This window comes from Octopus bimaculoides, chromosome 6, assembly GCF_046866305.1.
Source record: "Octopus bimaculoides isolate indiv1 chromosome 6, ASM4686630v1, whole genome shotgun sequence".
NCBI classification, from domain to species: Eukaryota; Metazoa; Mollusca; class Cephalopoda; order Octopoda; family Octopodidae; genus Octopus; species Octopus bimaculoides.
In genome coordinates, this window is record NC_142933.1 from 111,327,603 (window position 1) to 111,352,264 (window position 24,662).

The 24,662-nt window shown below is 34.7% G+C and overlaps 1 protein-coding gene across 2 annotated transcripts in view; it reads right to left on the reverse strand.

The window, feature by feature from the left end:
- Positions 1–563: 563 nt before the first annotated feature.
- LOC106873555 (heme transporter hrg1-A) overlaps positions 564–24,662 on the reverse strand; it is a 35,159-nt gene continuing 11,060 nt past the window's right edge. Inside the window, exons 2-4 of one of the 2 annotated variants that reach the window (XR_008264353.2) lie at positions 17,957–18,124; positions 14,724–14,940; positions 564–3,262 (exon numbers count right to left, since the gene is read on the reverse strand). Coding sequence is in view for 1 of the 2 variants with exons in the window: in XM_052968599.2 (XP_052824559.1) it covers positions 14,774–14,940; positions 17,957–18,124 (335 nt within the window). In the remaining variant the exon portion in view is untranslated. Of the gene's footprint in view, positions 14,941–17,956; positions 18,125–24,662 lie in introns of both variants that reach the window. The other variant, XM_052968599.2, reaches the window with a different exon arrangement.

Consider the following 24,662-nt stretch of genomic DNA (forward strand, 5'->3'; position numbering starts at 1 on the left):
CGAGCAAATCGACCCCAGGACTTATTCTTTGTAGGCCGAGTACTTATTCTATCGGTCGCTAAGTTACGGGGACGTAAACACACCAGCATAGGTTGTCAAGCGATGTTGGGGGGGGGAACACATACATATATATATATACATACATACGACGGGCTTCTTTCAGTTTCCGTCTACCAAATCCACTCACTAGGCTATAGTAGAAGACACTTGCCCAAGGTGCCACGCAGTGGGACTGAACCCGGAACCATGTGGTTGTTAAGCAAGCTACTTACCACACAGCCACTCCTATGCCTATCGGGGTTTCAATAAAAAAACAAAAATGCTTTTCTAAAAATTCCATACCTTTTCCATTTCCCCAGCAAGAAACTGGCTCTAATTTTTGTTATGACAGGTTTTAACAGGTACATCTGTTTAAATATTTTAAAAAATACATTTTTAATTATTCATTTTAGACTTGGCTGTTATTTTTTTTTTAGTCTTTGTTAAGAAAAGCCAAATATTTTTAGAGTTCAAATGAATATTTTTAATTGTAGATTTCAATCATAAATATCATAACAACAAAATCAAGAATTTAAAGAAATTTTAATTTTCATTACACTTCACAATTAATCAAACAAACCATTTTTAATTATCAGCAACACAACAAAACAGTCGTAGTGGCATTTCCATGTCTTTCACTAACACAAATATTATATTGCAACAGCTGCTGTCTTTGAATACTGCAACTACAGCCTGGATGGAAGGAGTCATCAACATGGACATATTGACCAACAGAAGAAATAGCAGTGTCTTGGAACAGTAGTGCCACCACTTAATAGGTTTCGATTATATTTGGTTGGGTAGCAAGAACTGGAGCTCCCATTTTCAACTTTTGGCTGCAATTTGGAGAGGAGCATTTCCATTTTGCATGATTTTCTTTTATAATTTGATGTAATGTACAGGTCACTCTTACACAAGGATCTCAAATAAAGCAAACTAGAATTTTGAGAGAATTTTTTATTTGGAATATAAAGAAGAAAATCCTGCTGAGCTTCCTCATGAATACACACACACACACACACTTTCAATTTGTCTATCAAATCCACTTACAAAGCTTTGGTCAGCCCCAGGATGTCATAGAAGACACTTGCCCAAGATGCCACACAGTGGGACTGAACTCAGAGCCATATGGTTGGGAAGCAAACTCCTTACGACACAGCCACACTAGCACACATATATGCGAAAATGTTGAGATGGTGTGAGGGCTACAAACTTCAAAAGAAAAAAAAAAAAATCAAAGCGGAACATTGGAAACGATTAGATGGAGAAAGACTAAAAGGCAAAAATAGATGGAAATCCTTGTCAGCCATAGAGACCCAGATTACAAGTGTAGTTTTGGTGCATTTAAAGTCTGTAATCTGGATCTCATGGCTGACGGGAGGCTTTCCGTCTTTCATTCTTGTTCCATTTTGAATTTTCATTTGATAGGGACAGCAACGATGACATGTTGAAACTGACAGAAAATGAAAGGCAGTCAACCGTGACAAGAATGAACTGGGTATCCTTCAGCTAACAAAACTCTACATTGACAAAAATAAAAGGGCGAATATTAAATACAAACTAATTACTAATTAGATTGTTTTAAGAAATCTTGAGAACTCAGGAGATACTGAATGTTACCACTAAGCATTTTGCCCAGTATGCTAATGATTCTGCCAGCCTCTCTCTGCCTTAAGATAATAATAATAATAATAATGACGAACCAAGTTGAAAGATATTGTTCAAACTATTAAAAGACAAACCCTCAATGAAGATTCATTAATTAGTCAATTTAATTGATTTACAGAATATGATGGGTTTACAAAGCTTTTAATTAACTGCAATAACATTCAAATTTCCACTTGTACATTTATAAATCAGTTGCTCTATGGTTACACGCGCGCCCTCGCGCGCGCGCGCGCACGCACGCACACACACACACGCACACACGCACGCGCACACACACGCACACGCGCACACACACACACACACACACACACACACACACGTGATTTGCTCCAATTCTCAGTTTGTTAGACACAAGGTGAACTATCTAAAAATAACATGGATTCATTTTGAAACTGGTGGGAAAGTTTTAACAAGATCTTGAAATTTTAGAAATACATGACATGTTCAAAGGACATTTCACAGGAGAGAAAGATAATACATGAAGAATCAAACTTTTCCTATCCATCCAGAAAAAAGGAGTTCATAATTCAATAAAAAGTGGTGTTTGTGTGGAAGACATGTTTTAAGCCAGTGTAGAAACAATTGCCTAACCTGATGAGTGTTTGCCGATATGTTAGCTATGCACTTCTGGAATGGTAAGCTAAGTTCTATTTGAAGCTATAATCAGGAAGTCACAAGACACTTCTCGGTCCTGACACTGATTTTGAAGACAAGAGTAATCCAGTCTTGAACAAGGTGGTTACAACAATGGTAAAATCTCTGAAAAAGCTGAAATTAACTGGTATCAATATTATTCCAGTTAAGAGGAAAGAAGCCATGATCAGTTCTCACAACCAACAACATTTAGTAAATATCAAAAATAATTCACATCAAAGACAAAGTCCTGGTTTGCCATGATTCCTAAGAAAGGAAACTTTGAGCTGTAACAGAATGTCATATTAACCGTACCATTCTGGTTATGTTGGTCAGTGAAAGTGAACAGAATGGCAAATACCACAGAACAAACAGGCAAGCTGTGTCAGGAACCAGACCACCAGAAGGCAGATATTCTTTGCTACTGTAGGTACAAGGCCTGAAATTTTGGAGGAGGGGGGGGGGGCAAGTCGAATAGATTGACCCCAGTACACAACTGGTACTTAATTTATCGACCCCGAAAGGATGAAAGGCAAAGTCAACCATGGCAGAATTTGAACTCAGAATGTAAAGACAGACGAAATACCGCTAAGCATTTTGCCCGGCGTGCTGACGTTTCTGCCAGAAGGCAGATATTGTGCATCCAAGAATCTTGTCCAAGGATTACCAATGACACCAACATTTAGCATGTTTTCATGGACTGGAAGAAATATTTTCACAGAGCATCACAAAACCATCTCACAGGCAAGCACAAAGAAATACAACAGTGTCTGAGACAGCGGAAATATTGGTGATAGCAGCGCTGTAAGGGCAGTCCCTGGTCATTGGTCCATTACAACACAACAGTTGAAATTCAACAAGGATGATTTGCTTTCACCAACAACTCTTTAAAATCTTACTGGAACACTCCATGAATGCCACACTGGAAGACCAAGAAGAAATGGTTATTATTAAATTGGAAGCACCATCACTAATCTTCATGATACAGACAATAAGGATGACCAATATGGCTGCCAACTTTTCCAAATATTACATTATCAATAATTGCTCTAAAATAGATATTCTACATTGGCTACAAAGGAATAACAGTGTTATGGAAAATAGCTGGAAAAATTCTGTCTTGTTGCTTTGTCAACATAAAAAATTACACATCGTAATCCTGAAGGGCAGGTGAGAATGTAACGATAGTAATAGTTTCAAATTTTGGCACAGGGCCAGCAACTTCAGTGGGGGTAGTCAGTTACACTGACTCCAGCGCCCAGCTGGTATTTATTTTTTTATCAAACCTGAAAGGACAAAAAGCAAAGCTGACCTTTACAGAATTTGAATTCAAATTGTAAAGAAAGATGAAATATTGCTAAGCATTGTGCCTGGCATTCTAACGATTCTGCAGGTTTTGCTGCCTTGGTAATGATAATAATCCTGTCTACTGAAGACACAAGGCCTTGAAATTTGGAGGAGAGGGGACTAGTCAATTAGAAATGACTCCAGTACACAACTGGTACTTAATTTAATAACACCGAAAGGATGAAAGGCAAAGTCGACCTCAGCTGAAGTTGAACTCAGAACATAGCGACAGATGAAACACCACTTAGCACTTTGCTCGGCGTGCTAACGATTCTGCTAGCTCGTTGCCTTAATAATAATAACGATAAAGTTAAACTGTTACAAAGTGAATGTTGCACCACAATTTGGAGGTAAAAAAAAAATCTGGACAATCGAACCAACATGATATTGAAGCTTCTGTGCAGATTTCTTGATTTCCCTGCTGTTTTTGTCCAGCACTCATTGCAATCAAGTATCAACACCTTTATAGGTCACGAATGAGCAGCTTCTTAACTAATTACTTGGAATATGGATGAACAAACAGATGAAGATGGTGGTAAAAGAACTAGTCCTTCATAAGAACTGAATGTCAGCTTTAACAATTGTCCCAAGAGAATATTGAAGATGGGTAACATTGAAAATATTGAATTGGACTAGGAGATTGTCAGAAAAGACTTTGTTGATGAGAAAGGTCTATTACTAAAATATCAGCACTGACGAGAGAGATGTGGTACTGAGTAACAATGGCATGGAACTAGTCCTTGTCAAAGAATACAATTAATGAAGACATTTAGTTCTTTAGACATTGTTGACTTTCTAAAAGAGGAGATTAGCATAACCAATAGTCTCATATTAGTTCCGACATACAGCATTGGCACCATCAGCTGGAACAGACAAAATTTTGAAATATGGGACAGAAAAAGAAAAAAAAATTCTCTCAAAAGGTTTTGCTATTACAAACTTAAATATGTCTAGAGACTCCAGAAGAGGAGACACCTCCTCCATAGATATGAAACAGCAAATATCAAGTAATCATTCTCTAAAAATTTGCAGGTAGGGAAGAAAAAAAAAAAAAAAAAAAGCATACCATTTCCAAATGAAACAATGTTTGATTCTAGCCTGAAATGGGATCCTATTAAAATGTGGAAAGAAAAATTGAGAGTCAGATCTCTCTGCAACAGTTCTTGAGTTGCTTTATGAATAACAAGATGGCATTGCCAAGAAGTTGTCTTGTCGATGAGCATCGGAGTCTGACGTTTAAGGAAGAAGAACAATTCCTTGCCGAGGTTACTTTGGAAACGACTGGTTTGGATGCCATGCAATGTAAACGATTATAACATGGCGATGATAACCCTTTCTACTATGGGGACAGGGCTTGAAATTTTGAGGGAGGGGGTGAGTTGATTACTTTGATCCCAGTACATGACTGGGATGTCTTTTACTGATCCTGAAAAGATGAAAGGCTGAGTTGACCTCGGCAACGTTTGAACTCAGAACATAAAGACAGACAAAATGCTGCCAAGCATTTTGACCAACCTGCAAGCAATTTTGCCAGCTCACCACCTTCCAATAATGGCACAAGGCCCGACACTGGGGTGGGGGTGGGGTGGGGCTGGATGAGTAGATTACATTGACCACAGTACATGACTGGCACTTAATTTATCAATCCTAAAAGGATGGAAGGCAAAGTTGACCTCAGCGGAATTTGAACCCAGAGTGTAAAGGCTGATGAAATGACACTAAGCATTTTGCCCAGCATGCTAATGATTCTGCCAGCCACTCTCTGCCTTAAGATAATAATAATAATAATCATGACGAACCAAGTTGAAAGATATTGTTCAAACTATTAAAAGACAAACTCTCAATGAAGATTCATTAATTAGTCAATTTAATTGATTTACAGAATACGATGGGTTTACAAAGGTTTTAATTAACTGCAATAGCATTCAAATTTCCACTTGTACATTTATAAACCAGTTGCTCTATGGTTACACACACACAAGTGATTTGCTCCAATTCTTAGTTTGTTAGACACAAGGTTTTGTTTTCCTCTAATAAGGTGAACTATCTAAAAATAACATGTATTCATTTTGTAACTGGTGGAAAAGTTTTAACGAGATCTTGAAATTAAGTTGAATAATAAGCCATTAAAAAGTTTCTAAACAAGTTCTGTGAAATTATGAACAGAATGCTTCATTCAGTTTAGCTGAAAACTTGCCTGGCAATGGTTCTGTCAATGTTACAAAATAATGATTCATCATTTATTGACAGCATTGTTCTCCTAATATTTGGCTTTTGAAAGCTTAGATTAATTGCTGTAAATGAATAGAATAGTAATAATAATAATAATAATAATATTATATAGTTTATAGATTAGAGACAGGTATTCTCTGTACAGAAGACACTTTGTTGTGCTCAAGAGATTTAGACTTGAGCAGGTAGAGTAGTAAATATAAGGATAAGAAAGGTAGGAAAGTCGATATACAAAATATATTAAATACATTTAATACAAAAAATGTATACATAAGTCTGACTTAGAATAGAAATGATATCAGGAATTAAAGGGGGTGAGGTAGAGTTCTACTAGTCCAACAGCTGTTTCTGGGGGCTTGGTGGTCTAAAGTAATGATTGTAACTTGATTCCATCATTGGATAACACCAGACAGAATGGAGTTTAAAGACGGAATGAATTTGTGGAGAACTAGGTGTATTAGAAAGAGGAGTTGTGTGCGCGCGCGCGCGAGTTTATATAGCAAGTAGCAGGGGGAGGGGAAAAATAGATTTCAGGGTTGGGGTTTTAATAACAAAGCTAGTAATAGTAGTAGAGGTGGGGTGGGGGAGGGGGAAGGGTGGGGGAGGTAACATGTCAGTGATGACCTTTGTCTTTAATTCCTGATACCATTACTATTCTGTGTAAGTCAGACTTTTTTTTTATATGTATACATATGTACATTATGTGGTAAATGCATTTCATATTTTTTGTACATTGACTCCTCTAACTTGCATGTCCTTATATTTACTCTTTTATATATATATATATATATATATATATATGATAGAAAGGACAACAAAAGAAAGAGAGAGAGAGAGACCTCGATATTATGTAAATAGAGGAATTTATCTATAAAAATATGACACTTATTCGGTAGCCATGATAAAACTCAGAGTTTTATCACACCTACCGAATAAGTGTCTCTCTCTCTCTCACACACACACACACACACACACACACACACACACACACACACACACACACACACACACACACACACACACACACACACACACACACACACACACACACACACGAGTACAATGTGGTTTTGAATACAATACTGCCCCTCTCCACTCCAAATTTTGACCTTGATGTTTTATATTTAAATTCTTGCATTAAACAGGAGCAAATATGGCACATGTTTGTGATTAGACACACACAAGTATATTAGTTGTGAAAATGAAGCACTCTTTTGTAAAATTGTATGTTGCTCAAGAGGCAGAATTTCTTTTTTTAGAAATGATATTTTTGGCTTAGATTATTCAGAGGAAATTTACAAAAAATGTTGGAGACTTGAGTATTTTTTTTTCCATGCAACATATATCGTTCTGTCTATTTTATCAACATCTACTCATTACATCTTACATTTTGAAATAAAAATTTTTTTAAAAAATCAGACCAAGATATTGCAGGAATATAACAAATTGCACAAACTCACAAAACTTCTGATGAATGTCATTTGAAAAGAACAAAAAAAAAAAAAAAAAAAAAAAGAAATATTCCAATGGAACCTTATCATGGATAATATTTCTTTAGATTTAACAGACAATGGAATGTTTCAAGGACAATTTGTAGAAGTCCAAAGTTTTTTTTCTCTTCCGTTTGTTGAAAATTTAAAATATAAAACAAGTTTTTTATTTTCTAGAATTGGAAAAAGACATAAACAGAAATTGAAATTCAAAAAAAAAAAAAAAAAAAAAAAAGGTAAAAATAACCTAAAACATTAATTAAAATTTCAATTTCAGTAGCTTTTTTTTTTTTTCCCATTAAAACTTTTGAACTAAAACAGATACAGTTTATAATTTAAAACATTTCTTTAGAGTATGTGTTTTGTTTTGTGAAAACATTTGGAATTTCTTTTTGATATGAAATTTCAAATCATTGAGAAAAAAACAAAACAAAAACAAAAATATAAAGTAATAAATGTAAAATATAAAAAAAAAGGATTGTCCATCTTTTGACGAATTGGTTGACATTTAAAAGAACAAAAAGGGGGTTTTTCAAAGCACAAGAAAGTGGTTTTAGTGCACAACAAAAAGTTGAATTTAATATAAAATCTTTGTACTGAACTTAAAAGCCATGCTGTTTAAAACAGAAAGAATCATTTATACAAGACTCACAGAAAATGGTTCCTTTTATCATTATCATTATTATTATTATTATTATTATTGTGGCAAGCTGGCAAAGTTGTTAGCACACCACACAAAATTGTGCTTAGCACCATTTTGTCTATCTTTACATTCAAAGTTCAAATTCTGCTGAGATTGAATTTGCTTTTCATCCTTTCATGTTTGATAATTGAAGTACCAAATATGTAATAGGGGTGATGTAATCGACCAGCCCCCCACCCCACCCAATTTCAGGTCTTGTGCCTATTCTAGAAAGGATTATTATTATTATTATTATTGTTGTGACAAACAAGGTTCAGTGGAATTTCTCTGTTGAGTGTATGAAATAGTTATAATTATTTCTACTACAGGCAGAAAACCTGAATATTTGAGGGAGAGAGCTAGCTGATTTCATTGACCCTCCCCCCCACCCCGTGTTGCACTGGTACTTTATTTTTTATTGCTTCTTGAAAGGATGAAACGCAAAGTTGAACTCAGAAGGGAAAAAAAAAAAACTGGAAAGAATTGCTACCAAGCACTTTCAGTTCAACACCCAGTGATCCTGCTGGCTCAATGCTTTCAGTAATAATCCTTTCTATGATAGGCACAAGGCCTGAAATTTGGGGGGGGGAGGAGGGGGAGTCGCTTACTTTGAACCCCCCACCCCCCTCATCCCCAGTACATGACTGGTACTTATTTCATTCAACCTCAAGAGGATGAAAGGCAAAGTTGACCACAGAATGTAAAGAGGGGCAAAAGTACTGCATTTTGCCAAGCATACTAAACGATTCTGCTAACGATTGTGTCAGCTTGTCTTAATGATAACAACAATCCTTTTTACTCTAGGCACAAGGTCTGAAATTTTGGCGGAGGGGGGACTAGTTGATTACATTCACCCCAGTGGCTCACTGGTACTTAATTTATCGACCCCGAAAGAATGAAAGGTAAAGCCGACCTTGGTGGAATTTGAACTCAGAACATAAAAATGGATGAAATGCCACTAAGCATTTCGCCCAGCGTGCTACCGATTCTGCCAGCTTAATGATGATAATAACTGATTTAAGGATTTAGACAAGAGAAAGAAAGAGAGAGAGGAGAGAGATTTGTGAATTTCTTTAGAGAGAAAGATGAATTAAAGGACGTTGAATATTGTATAATTTAGTTTCTAGAATGTTGTAAATATTTTGTAGAAATCTTGAAATATTTCCCTTGATGAGTTTAGCAAGATGGGGGGAAAAATAGTTGTGTCATTATTTTCCTTGATATAAAGAGTAAAAAATTCTTGATTGCAGAACATAGAAATTGGTGTAAAAAGTATAAAGAGAGTGGAGTTTATGTTGGCATTCATTGGAAATAAATTTAGGAATCCTTGAAAGAAGAAACTAAATACAGGAATGCATTCAATCTGGTGGCACTTGACCATTTTTTGACCATTTATTTCTACAAGTTTTCCATTTTGTCAGGACACAATGCTAACTTTGGTTGTGCAAGGGGCAGGGAATCAAGTTAATACAAGAATATTGTATTAATCTTTACAATTGCTGCACCAAATATAATAAAAAACAAACAAGCAAAAAAAAAAAAAAACTACGTATGTGTGTGCGTGTGTGGAGATATGGTTTAAGAAGTTTGCTTCTCAAGCATGTGGTTTTGGGTTCAGTTCCATTGCATGGCACCTTGGGGAAAATGCTATCGACTATAGCCTTGAGTTAACCAAAGCTGAACGAAGTGTGTTGTGGCAAGTGTGTGTGTATACACACACCTTTACTTACACATGTATATATATTTGGCTGCATATTTACATTTGTGCTTCTCTGAAAATCGGTAAGTTACAAGCAGTGACATTTTAGTGGTTTTGTGTCTTTGAAAATATGTGGAATAAGAGAACCCTTACTTGAAAAACGGGTAAGGGTTGGCAGCAACAAGGAGGGCATCTGACTGGAAAACAAACTTACAATAATGTTTGAACAAAAAAAACATGAAAAACATAAACAAGAAATATTAAAAAATATGGAAACAATTTTATATAATTTGAAAATTTAACCACAAGTTTAAATTATAAACCAACAATTTCAGATTAATTATACTCATTAATTTTTCAGAGAATACTATAAAATTTAAATTATTACTTTTTAAAACAAACAAAAAAGCAATAGATTCCAAGATAAACTTAATCCATTTATGAGCAGATTTCTTACAAGTTTCAATTAATTTCCAAAATAAAAAAATGGAAGGATTAAAAAAATTTTTTAATTGCAAACACCTGAAATGTTTTTACAAAACAAAACTACACTGGAATTTCTGTAATTTTTATACAAGAAACAGCGAGATTTTGGTCAAGATTTTAACCTGTAGTATTTAGAGTGAATGGTGCCATAACACCAGCGTCATTTAGTTAGGGAAACTGATAAAGTTATTAAGCATTGTGTCAAGAGTCTTTGGAAAACTGTTAGAATAATTAGCAGCTAAACTACATTCTAAATCAGTGATACCCAACCGGGGTCTACTCAACTGGGGACTATGCAAGTAAAATAGTAAATTGGAGATGCACAGAAGTATATTAAGGGTCCATAACAAAGATTTTGGCTTCAGATGGATTTCTTACAAGAAACAGCTTTGAGGTTTCCTTCTGAAATGTTTGACATTTGTACAAATGAATAACAAAAGAGGAATTTTGAAAGAAGTCTCTCAAAAACTAGTTTTTAAACATGGAATGGCTATGGAGGTCCACCAGAATAAACTAGCAATTGAAGGGGTCTATAGGCCAAAAAAATGATTGAGAAGCACTGTTTAAAGACATTTTTACTGTGAATAAAGGAAGTAGTTTAGAGACATTATTTGGTGTGGAGTAACACAGCAACTTGCAACAGGAAAATAATATTTTCATCTGGCAGCAGTTACATATTCCATCAGCAACCAGCCTGCTTCAGGCACCTGTTACCTGGTTCTATAATACAAACTTCCCGTTTTAAATTAAAAGCTTCCCTCAAAAATCCTTGTTAATTTATGTACCAAACACTACTTTAAAAATGATAGTTATTTTGGATAAAATTTATTTTTCTTATTTTCAAAATTAATTGAAACAAAAGCAGTGGGTCTCAAGAGAAGTCTGGAAGGAAAAGGGTTAAACCTCATTCAGCTTTTGGCGAATGAATCACAGACAAATTCTTTATTGAATGGAATGGTTAAGTCTACCACTGTCCCTATTCCACAGTGATTCTGTAGATTTATCTTGCAGCAAATGTAAGCCTGTGATATGGGGAGTGGGGCTGGGGACATGGAGAGTTTCCTAACCAATTCCACTCAAATATCAAAAAACAATTCTTATACAAGTTTGGGGATTAATTTTCACCAAGGAAGGGCCAAATGGTTTCACAATTTGTTTTATATTTTGTAAAGATTATCTGAATAAAGAGGGGAAATTATTAAACTAGTATTACTTGTAGGATATACACATACACATACATTCAAAGAATAGAAAATAATTTTGTTATCAAGTTTATAACTGGAAAAATTCAGCAGATAAAAAATAAAAAAAACTCACTGAAGCTGATAGAAAAAAAAAAAAAAAAAAAAAAAAAAAAAGGCAGTTTTATATTATTTGAAATCATATAAAATTGGACAGGAATGTGATATATTTTTTGCTTCTGGCAATAAATGGTGAAAGTAGGTAAAACTATACAAATAAATTTGGTTTTTGTTTTGACAAAAATGGTGACATTTCTTTGTGAAGAATAAATGAAAAAAAAAAAAAAGGGAGAATAAATTTGTGAATTTCTCTAGATTTTCTGCAGGGAGGGGGAAAAATACCTTTTCTTTCTCTTTTACATAAAAAGAAAATGTTTCTTGTTTAATGAGAATCTCAAATTTTTTTTTTTAACAAAATCATTCATAAAAATGTTTTTTGCAATTTTAAATATCACAAAGAGAAGCAAATTGAAGCAAATATTATATACATATAATTATATGATATATATATAAAATTTATACTATTTGTTATAACAATATAAACAACATTGGCAATAACAACAAACAATAACTACAAACATAAAAACAAACTCTTCACTTAGATCACATCTGATCAGTCTTGATAATAATAATGATAATAATAATCCTTTATATTATAGGCACAAAGCCTGAAATTTTGGGGGAGCGGGGTTTAGTAGATTATATTGATCCCAGTGCTCAACTGGGGGCTTATTTTATTGACCCCCAAAAGGATGAAAGGCTAAGTTAATGTCGGCGGAATTTGAACTCAGAACCTAACAGATGAAATGCTGCTAAGCATTTTGTTCAGTGTGCTAATGATTCTGCCAGCTCACTGCCTTAATAGTAATAATTTCAAATTTTGACACAAGACCAACAATTTTAGGTGGGTGGGAAGTTGATGAGACCAACCCCAGTACGAGACTGGTACTTTATTTTATCAACTCTGAAAAGACAAACGGCAAAGCTGACCTCGGCGATTTTTGAATTGAGAACAAAGTGTTAAGAGCTGGAAGAACAATGGTACCGAGCATATTGTTTCATGTGCTAATGATTCAGTCAGTTTGCCGCCTTAATAATAATAATAATTCACTAATGTGATAACTGATCCTATTAATTAATCTCTGTTTAATAGCAAGTTGTAGGTTTTATAAAAATCTCAATTACAAAAACTTTGTCGACACAATTTCAGGAAATGAAATATTTCTCACCAGGAATAATCACAGACTAACAACAGCAGCAACAATAACTCATTGAACTAGGAAGCTGTCTTTTACCATTTTAATATTTAAAGTAATCAAAAAGGATTTTTTTTTTTTCATATTGTGTGAATATTACATTAATTAGAAAGAAATAAGCAGAAAATAGAGATATATTACTAACGTAGCCTAATTACTTCTCAAACAGACCTGGAATACGAGACACATAATGAAGAAGATTCTTTTAGATATAACAACTATTTTGGTTTGGTTTTCTTTTACAACAAACTAACTATACTTCATTCACTGTAATCCAGCTCAATCCATTGATAATTTAAATCTAAGACAATGGATTAACATTCAGAGCTAATCTGGCGATCCTGGCAAGATCCAAACAGAATTTAAATAAAGCATAAAGGCTTTAGGAGGAGCTCTCTCTCCGTTAGCCAGAAGAGGATTCAATGTATGTAGGAATAATAAAGAACCTTTCTTGCCCTGCCTTTGTGGATTCACTATGGCCAAAAATAAAATCATCTTCATTCAAAACCAAAAACTGATCATTGACATGTTTGGCAGATGTGGAACAGATTAACTGATGAAGGATGTGAAACATTAACCAAATAAAGAAGCATTCTAATTGCTTTTATTTTTTACAGTGTAAATATTATCATAAAGGCTCACAATATAAATATATCTCTACACACACACACACACACACACACACACATGTAATGTTTAAAAAAAAATGAGGGTAGAATGATAATAAAATAGCTGTGGATTTATATCTTACTAGTTACTCTGAACAAGAAATACTGTTGACAGTTTTTTAAATGCTCTGAAACTGGGGAAACTAGAGATGACAAAATGAGATTAAATGTGGCTTAAATTCTTAAGGATTGGGATTAAAAAAAAAAAAAAAAAAACCCATGAAGGGAGAGTTTATGGTGAAAAATTGACAATCTGAAATATTGTTGATTCTTTTGTTTCAAAATTTGCTTTACAAAATAAGTTGAAGTATAAAAAAAACGAGCAAATTAAAATATAGCAGCAAAGGAAATTAATTAAGCAATGATTGTACAAAAATATTTTGGTCTAATTAAAACCATAAGAGAAAGTGAAATAGCCACCGTTCCTGCTGATGATGATTATATTCACTGCTGACGAGTATTAAGAGTGTCTGGAGACACAAATCTCATATTACGGGGGATTTTAAAACTGGTTCAAATCTCTTCATAGTTACAGTGAAAGTATGTTTGGTTACATTTTTGAAATTATAACAGTTTAAATGCAGCAATTTATAATTAAACAACAAAAATGTCAAAAGACAAACCTCAACAAAAAAAAAAAAAAAAAAAAAAAAAAGATCTTTGAAACAACAGGGAGAATTTTCAAAAAAAGGGGGCAGGAGGATTCTTTTCTCAATTTTGTATTTGGCTACAAATCTGTTTCGGAAGAGTTAAAACAATTGAAAATTCCTAAAATTTCCAAGCTTCATCCAGATTTCAATCAGTTCGTTTTCTGATTGTCTTCGGGCACCCTATTCCTCCACAACTGGTGTGACAGGGCTTGATAATTTCAAGCCCTGTTCACAGACATACGTAGAAACAGTATTTTAGTAAGAAAAGGTTCAGAGCTAAAAAAAGATCTTTTTTTTTTTTGTGGAGAGGAATAGGAACAGAGTTAAAAAGGTGGAGAAAAATGAGCATTGGACATTTTGGAAATTTTAAATCCTTTTAGCATTTTGGCCATTATGCTATGTTAGAATGGAGTTTAGTGTTCTCCAGGAATGGCAGCTGTTGTCTGTGGCTGTAACAGTGTTTTCACAAGTTCAACGTGAAATAATGGCTAGACATAAAACAACAAACAACAGGGTACCTCAACAACAAACAACAACAACAACTAATGAACAGCAGCGGCAACAGCAGCAGCAGCGGCGTTTGGCAGTGGGAAGACTTTTCAACAAAAACATATTGCAACATGACTGCTTACACTTTGGTTCTTAATGATTCCACTTGATATGTCTTCAATCTGTTTCCATCTCAATCATCACCGTTCAAAGGTGGCGCTTCTGTTGGCAAAATAGTGTAAACATCACAGAGTAATTGACGATACGATCGAGTGAAGTACAAGAGCAGGAGACCCCATTTCCAGGTCATGAAGCACCAAACTGTGGTCAGGAAGTAACCATTCCCGTAAATCTGTAAACCTACAAGAAAAAATAGCAAGAAAATATATTTCAATGGAAGAATAACTGAAAGAAAGAAGACAGATTTACACCAAATATTTACTGATCCTGTTGGATTAACAAAAAAATTTCATTAATTCATCTTTTACTTGTTTCAGTCAGTACACTGTGGTCATGCTGGGGCACCACCTTGAATAATTTTTAGTCAGAGAAACTGATGCCAGCAATTTTCTTTTTTCTTTGTTTTTTGTTTTTCATCATCAGTATTGTAGAAAAACACTTCAAATATTTCAATTGACCCATAAAACAATTGTGAACGCCCCTCCCCCGCCCATTTCAAATGATTTCCTAATATTAGAGAAAACCGTGGCAGCAAGCTGTAGAATTCTTGGCACAGATGCCAAAATGCTTAGAGGCATTTCTTTCAGCTCTTTATGTTCTCGGTTCAAATTCCACTGAGGTTGACTTTCTTTTTCATCCTTAATGATTTGATGAAATAAGTACCAGTTGTGTACGGGGGAGACGGGGGAGAGGGGCAATTTAATCAACTTACCTCCCACCTCTCCAGTGAAATTGCTGGCCTTGTGCCAAAATTTGAAACCAATATTGGAGAATATTTGTCAATCACAAGGTGTGGGTATGGATGGAATGGAAAACTGACCACAACACAATCAGAGCTATGCAGAAAGAAAGAAAGAACTGATACTAATCATCTGAAGCCATTTATTTTGGGATTGTGATTCTTCAGGGACAGCCACTGGGTGTTATATTGGTGCTGTGGTTTTGGACAAGTCTATTACAGCATGTAGGGGTGGTCAGTGTGCTTTATATTGGTGCCGTGGCTTTGGACAAGTCAACTACAGCATGTAGGGGTGGTCAGTGTGTTTTATATTGGTGCTGTGGTTTTGGACAAGTCTATTACAGCATGTAGGGGTGGTCAGTGTGTTTTATATTGGTACTGTGGTTTTGGACAAGTCTATTACAGCATGTAGGGGTGGTCAGTGTGTTTTATATTGGTGCTATAGTTTTGGATAAGTTCATTACAGCATATAGGGGTGGTCAGTGTGTTTTATATTGGTGCTGTGGTTTTGGACAAGTCTATTACAGCATGTAGAGGTGGTCAGTGTGCTTTATATTGGTGCTATAGTTTTGGACAAGTCTATTACAGCATGTAGGGGTGGTCAATGTGTTTTATATTGGTGCTGTGGTTTTGGACAAGTCTACTACAGCATGTAGGGGTGGTCAGTGTGTTTTATATTGGTGCTGTGGTTTTGGACAAGTCTATTACAGCACGGAGGGGTAGTCATTGTTTTGATAACTGCACTGTAGTTTTGGACGAGTCTATTGCAACATGGCTTTGTAGTCAGTGCATTTCCTATTTAACATAGGAGAGTGGCCCTTGGTGTCATCATGTCCAGTCCTTGAATATCAACAGAAATGTTCAAGCGACATTTGGTTGGTATTGAACATTTTAAATTTTTCCAGATTCATTAGCTCTGTTTTGAATCTGGACCAAATGTTGCTATTGATTATTTATTGATTGTGGGGATTTCTTGACCAAGAGGACATTGTAGGGTGGTGAGGTTGGAGGGGGTGGAACATGGAGTTATAGCAGCAGTTTCATCAGCAGAAAGTGGGCAGTGACCATTACCTGTGCACTTTAAATGTCTGGTGGTGGTGGTGGGGGGGTCTTTTACTTTTACCCTATTTCTACATCATTGTGTTATGATAGTGACGGAAGTGGTGTATGGATGAGGGTCATAGCGTTAATTCATTCAATTGTACAACGTTAAATAAACAAATATATTAACTTCGTCTCTTTTAACCTGGCTGGGAACGAGTGGGGGTGGGGAACACACGTTCGGTTTAGGGATAAACATTGTGAAACAATGCGCATAATTCAATCCAAACTGACACTTATGAAAACGAGGGTTCCATCTGGTCCAATCAGTAGAACAGGGAATTAATGAGGAAGTGGCTGAGCAATCGACAGACATGTGTACCTTTAACCCTTAGGCTACTGTATTTAGTATGAGATGCTCTGTGTTTCTTTCAATTACTTTAAATATAACAAAGAATTTAGTAAAATAACTTGGTTATCATTCAGCTGGTGTTAGGAGCATAAATTGTGACTAAGGTTTGGTGGAAGATTTTTATTCAAAACTTATGAAAACAAGACATTTGTACTACAGAGCCAGAACCGGTTTCAGCCGGATTGGTATCAAAAGGGTTAAGAATTGTTTCTCTATTATATATTTTAACCCTTTTGTTACCATATTTCTGTTGAGATGCTCTGTGTTTCTGTGAATTAATTTTAAATATAACAAAGAATTTAGTAAAATAACTTAGTTCTCATTAAGCTGGTGTTAGGAGCATAGATTGTGACTAAGGTTTGGTGGAAGATTTTAATTCAAAACTTATGAAAGCAAGACATTTGTACTACAGAGCCAGAACTGGTTTCAGCTGGGTTGGTATCAAAAGGGTTAATGTAGTTCTGAGGGAGGTTCAGATTGAGACACAGAGTGTGACATGGCTGGCCCCTTTGGAATTACAGGTACAATTCATTTTTGCCAGCTGAGTGGACTGGAGAAGGTGTCTGGCTCAAAGGCCCAATTTGCTGCTAGGAATTGAACTCACAACCTTACAATTGTGAGCTGAATACTCCTAACTACTGAGCTATATGGCTTCACCTCATAATTTGTCATGGTAATGTATTTGAGGAAAAAAAACCTTGTTAATGATAATTAATATAAGGCTAATTATTAAGAACCAGGTGGTAAAAGAGATGAAAGACTGTTATTGCTTTCTAGAAAACCATTTCAAAGCGTTTCTGTATCTTCTATAGAAAGAACTTACAGGAGAGAAAATGAACAGCTTCTCTATTTCAGACTTGTTTTGATCTTATGGTTTCTGCTAAAGTGAAGCAGAGAAAAGCGATACACCACAAACTCATTAGTAAACCATGTTTCATTACATAAAAGAGTAAAAGAGCAGTTTTGTAAAAAAGAAAAAGCTAATGAAATATGAAATGGTTTACCTTGTTGAAAATAGAATCCCAATGCCAGATAAGTGACGAAACCAATAATTCCTGCCAACTGGAAGAAACATCCTGTGATGACCATATATTTGAGTCGATACGGATAAGTTTGCCAAACACCTTTCAGGTAACATATGTGAAGAGAGAATGTTAATGAGGCAGGGATAGCTGCAATAAATAAAACAAAAAAAAAAGTGTTAAGGGATTGCAAGGTATGATCCTTTGTGGATTATCTTCCTGTATGGTGATTAAGTCTCAAGTTTGTTTATTCTTAAACGACTTGAGGTGTGACTAAACACATTTGTTTCTGAGTATACAACCAGTTAACCCCCCCGCCCCCACCATCTTCTGTTGCTTAACCCTTCTCCCCTTTTTGTTTCCTTGGTGAGGTGGTTATGGGGGTTTTTCTATTCATTATTGGATCCTTTATACTTTTAATGTTTTCTCTTCCTTCCTGTAAAAAAAATGTTAATAAAATGTCTTTCAAGCAATAAAAAAAAAGCAACTTTATTAAAATGAAGTCATTTAAGATTAAAAAAATTCGCATAAAAAATAAAACCCCACAACCCTTTTAGATGCAACCTAATTTCAAGAAAAATGTTCTTAATGCTTTTAAGCATGTAATACAGACCCAGCTTTATGCAAGGGGTCCAGGGGCATATTTTTCGAGAAAATAGGTGCATCTCATATGTTATCGAATACTTTATGTTTGTAATGATTCTTGCTGTTAGTGTGGGTTTGATTAGGAAAATGTGGAACTTTAGTATCTGAAAGTGCTGGAATTAAATTGTTACTGGATATCAATGTTCCACAAATAATATCCAATGCTTCCTCATATGTCCAACATCTCTTTATGCTTTATGTCGAATATCTATAGATGCTGAGTGACATCAAGTATAAGGAGAAATTGATGGAGAATCCTTTTGAAAAGAGGTTTGTTACAGCAAACAGGGATGTTGACCAATAAATAAAACTAGATTAGCACATGTTGTTCCATAAAAGAACTGCTTTGATTAAACTCCCCAAACAGACCTTGTCCAAGAGGTGGTTTCAACTCTTGTCAATAATGGTCTGGTTCCTGTCTGTTATAGTCAGCTCTGGCCGACAGACAAAAGAAATGGTTGAAAAAATGAAGATCATGTTAACCCTTTTGATACCAACATGCCAGAAATTACTCTTGGATCTACAATACCAATTTCTTGTTTGAAAGGGACATGTGGAAACCTTCTGTCCAAATTTCATGTTAGTTTCTGTCCCAAACACCATTTTAATAAGAGTATAAGTATTTTACTAAAGTCTTCATTAGTTTCAAAGTGAATCAAAACAAAGAAAATGTATTTTCAGAGAAACATAAGGAAAAGGTTAAAGAAGATCAAAAAGAGAAACCTTCATAGTTCACCATTCAATCTGGCAGCACCATTATTAGAAAGGAATCTAAAATTAAACTCTGTATCAAAGAAGTGAGAGAGGAGCCAGAGACACAGATTGAAACTCCCAAACAACTAACATTTCCTAATTACATATCTGTTGTTACTGAGGCTGTCCAAGGTGCCACACAGTAAGATTGAACCGGAAACCATGTGGTCGGGAAGAAAACTTCTAAACCATATAACCATGTGGGCACCTTATTGATGAGGAGGTAAAAAGAGGAAGGGAGTCTCACAGCTTCCTATGTCTTCATGAAGAATTAACAAACAAAAATTTAGGTTCAATAAAGGAATAAAAACTAGAATCTCGTGCAATCTTCTTGATAGAATTTGAAAAGCAATCTTAGTTTAACCATATTTGCAACTTGTTGAATTTTTAGGTGAAATACTTCCAAAGACCTTTAAGTGAAATTCCTTAATGCAAAAATGCCCTCTTGCTAATGTTATCAAAATAAATCAGTAACGTTAAAAAGTAACAGAAATTGATGAGAAAATTGATTTCAAAGAATGTTTGGAATTGTCAGTGGAAGATTTCAAAATTGTTTTGGATATATTTTAGAATGTTTGAAAATATCAGCCAAGTGGAAAGATGGTTCTACTTCAGTGACTGAATGTTAGGAATTATTATTATTATTATTACATTCTTCTCACCAGTATTTTAATATTTGTCTTTTTTTTCTATATTGGATTAGATTAAAATTCTGCTGCAGAGATTGAAGAACTCCTCAGTTCTCCCCAATCCTCACTCTATTGTTTCCGTCTTTTATTGTCAATAAAAACAGACATTTCCAGCCAGTATTTATTTGTTTATTCTGGGGTAGAAGAAATACTCAATGCTATTATTTCTTCTACATATGCCATTCAATGCCATTTCATACCAAATTACTCTTGAATGCTCTCACTCTCATTTATGCTAATTAACTAATTAACACAACATATTCTACATTTACCTTATTTCTCTTTCTATGATTTTTTACATTCTTCACTGATAGAGGATTTTTTTTTGTAGGAAGTGAAATTCTTTGTTGGTTAGAGCACCAACACTTCCTAGAATATTTTCCCATCCTCTTCTTACTCAGACTACCATGTCTTCCTCATCACACCCACCTCCAGCTCTGATTACATAAATATTACTTGCACCAAGTTGTCTGACCAGTTCATGGCAACGGGTGTATTTCTATACACCCAGAGCATTTCAAGTCCAGCTTCTCACTCTGGCCATAGGCAACCCCTCTGCAACAAAAACTTGTTAGGATTAAAGGATTTGTCATAATGTATCGTATACTCATAGACATGAAAAACAAAATGTCTATTGAATATTTTAAGCATATACCTATCTGCGTGTGTATAGATTTTATTTTGGGTTGGTGCCCCATTTGACAAATCACACAACTAAAAAATGGTTTCAAACTGGTGTGTGTGTGTGTGAGAGGAGGTGAGACATGCTTTAACTTAGACCAAAGCGCTCTCTTGTTGGTCCCTCTTAAAGGGGGACCAGCAATTGTGAAGGTTTGACATTCCCATAGCAACACATCCCAATTGCTCCAAACCTAGGAATACATACGTTGTCTGTATCTGTTACTTTAAAAACTGGTTGTGACCACGGGGCAACTAATCTCAGCTGTTTTGTTCTGTGCTCTCAGTGGAGTCACTCCAGTCAGACTCCTATGACTGATATGTACACAAGAGAGTCACCATTCACTACCACTGTTTACCTGTGCTTGGCTGAAGGTTTTTAATGTGTGTGAGACTGTGTGGTCAGTAATCTGAGGCGTCTGTAATGAGACCCACTGTCAATAAATGATTAGATAACTTTTTAGAAGCATTTCTTAGATATACTGAAAGTTCTATAAGAGACAATCTAGATACCATAAAAACCCATGTAATTTACACACTTTATTTTGCAAAAATAAAATTAAACTTTAGGGAGTGCATATATTACACGAGTAGATCATTTCCAAAATTGTTTCTGAAATTCTTTTTTGTTGCAAAAATATGTACAAAATGTAAACATTTGTACCAGAAGTTGACTCATTTAATGTCAGAAAAGGTTTTTACAGAAAAAAATAATGACTTAAATATAATGAAGTTGACTTTTATTTATGTTGGATAGTATAATGCTTACTTTTTCTGTATAAATTTACTGAAACCATTAAATGGTTAACTAGCTTTTGAAGTCTGACGTTCATGCTGGTAAACATGGTTTGGGCCATATTTTACATAGCTTGGAGTTTCTACCTATTGTAATGGAGCACCATTCACATACATAGTGATATGGATATTCCTAACTGAAAATTGTAATGATATGGATAATCTTGATTGTATGGTTTTATTTTTATCTGTTCATTACTTGGCACAGTTTTAAGTTTGTCACACTGTTTACACCAATTTCAAACATTAGCTTCATTAGCATTAAAATGCCTTCCAGCAGCTCTATTGCCACATTCAAATGAATATTCAACATATTTAATTTCTCCTTCACAGTAAACGATTCATAAATTCTGCCCATACTGATAATGATGGTAATGAGAAATTTTTAGGGTTGCTTAAAATTTTATAAGTGTGAAAGGGATTAAAATTTCGATACTCAGTATCAAAGGTTCCAACAAGAATAGGCGGAAAAGAATTCTGTTTACATAATCAGTTTGATCAGTCACCTTCCTCTGTCAGATGAGTAAAGTGTCATCCAAGCTGATGTTTATTGGTAATTAAACTTAATTTGCAACATCTGTGCATATTTATCAGGTTTGTTTTTGTTGGTAATTCTTATCAGCAACTTTTCCTGTAATCGTGATTTGAGAAGACATACAGCAGTATGTTAAAGATCAGATATAATCTCTTGTGGGCAAGATATGTAAAATGAAGTTTATTATAAACAACACAAACACTTTGTAATTTAATAGCTTTCAGTGTGATACCTGTTAAACAGAAATTATTTTTACTTAATGAAAATTTAATAAAATCTAATAAGTGAAATTATGCTAAATACAACTAAATTGAAAACCTTTTCCCCCTGGGTGTATCAGCAATTCTGAAAACTTTTGAGTGCAAATTTTACAAGAGTAGAAGTCTTTTTTAACAAATTTTATCCTGAAAATCACCTGTGTGCAAATTACATGAGTTTTTACGATATGTCAAACTCTCTTCCATAAATGAGCAATGGAAAAAAAAGAAGAAAAAGAAAAACTGTGTCATTTGATGCAATGAATTTATAAGCAAACTACGGTAGAGAAGCAATTTTACTTTTGAAGTACAATCAAAACATGTAGAAAAGGTACAATTGAAGGATTATAATTTATTCTCCAAAATTATTACATGTCTGATGTTAATTTGGCTATGGGGTATTTGAGAATTACAAATGATCAAAAATTGCTATAAAAATATGGAAAAACTTTCAAACATTATATAAAAGAGAACCAGAAGAGATTTCTAGATAAGTGCTTTATTGTTAGGAAGAGAAATTAAAGGAATTTAAAATATTACTTAATGCAATACATAATTGTTTCTAATTGAGGCAGAATGCCAGCATCAACTTTGATGGGAGGGTTTGGTTGATTACATTAACCCCAGTATAAGAGAGTTGGAGAGAAATGAGGTTTGATGGATACCATGTGGAGAAGGAAAGCAAACTGAATAGGACATATTATGAGATTAGAAGGGCTTTTGTACATAGTGATAGAGGGGAGAATACAGGGGAAAAGTGTGAAAGGGAGGAGGGCAATGATGATGATGATGATGATATTAGGAAGAGGAAGTCAGATCACTCAATGAAGAGGACAGCAGAGGTCAGAGAGGGCTGGAGAAAGTTCACATGGACAGGACCTGCCAAAGGCCAGACCATTTGAAAAAGAAGAAGAGGTGAAAGGCAAAGTGGACTTCAGTCAGATTTGAACTTTGAAGATAAACAGTTGGAAGAAATACTCTAAGACATTTACTTTGATGCTCCACCGATTCTATCAATCCACTGTAATGAATAATAAATATTCAATTCATAATGGGCCATAGACAACACATCATTGAAATATCAAAGCTGTGAAAAAATGCAGAGATTAATTCAAAATAGTGTGAAGAAATAAAGCAGAGGAGTCAACTGAATGTTAAGGCATTAAACCCACTCAAAAAGAATTCCTTTTAATTTCGGCAGAAACAAAAGCACAATCTGTGTCTGATGTAAATGCTGCAATAAAACCATTTGAAGAACTTGAAGATCTACTTATCGACAGACATTATCTACGTTCCTTAATAGATGGAAAGATGCAGTGAGCACAGATAATTGATATCCAGATCCAAAGACAAGTAAAACAAAAACAACATACTGGAAATGAAGATGTTAACCAATGTATCTGCTTACATTCCCAGAAACGATCAAAGACTTTAATTCTATTCTTTAAAACATATTGAAGTAGAAACACAATTATAGAATATGAAAGACAACCACAATCATTATTAAAGCTGCTAAATTATATTCAATAACAAAACAAACCAACAGTGAAAGAGTGTGGTGGGGGATCCTAGCATAGAGTTTGTCTTATCTAAAGTTTAAGAATTTCATCTTTAAGTAAGGGCAATGTTTCAAAATCTTGATTTTTAATCAGTGCTTCCAGAATTTTAACTTACATCAGAATTTGTACAGAATATGAAGAGAATTTTGTTGGACACACTAGAAGGACATTAAGAAAAAGAATGACACTGCACAGAGAATAAATCTGATTTCCCAGTTGCAGATAAATATCTATCAGCGAACATATAGATACATATGCTGACAACGACTAACCAAATTTAGTAAGTTTTCTTTATACCTCAAAAGGATGTGTTATAATACTATTGCACAGCCATATCAACAATCCCAACATACCTCCATCATCAGCTGACCCAGCAGGTCATTAAGAATGAATTGTCCGATTTTAAACTGAAAGTTTATTTTACTTTATCTCAACAAAAAGCAATGCAGTTAATCAAAGTATGCACCTAAATTATCAACACAATTTTGCCATTTTATCGGTAGCTTATCTATGCCTGCAGTGAAGGATTCTGGAGAGCAAGAGGTGATGTAATCATGAAAGGCTGTTTTCGCATCTTCAAATTTGAAGTTTTTTTACTTGCAAAAAGTTCTCTAATGTCTGGAAAATGTGATAGTCAGTTGGTGCAAGGTCTGATGAATATGGTAGATGACAGAGTAATTCCAATATTCTTTTTGGGATTGTTTTGGCACTTTTGTCTCTATCCAACCACTGTGCAGAATACTTGCTATTGTTGAAAAGAATCCATTTATCATCACA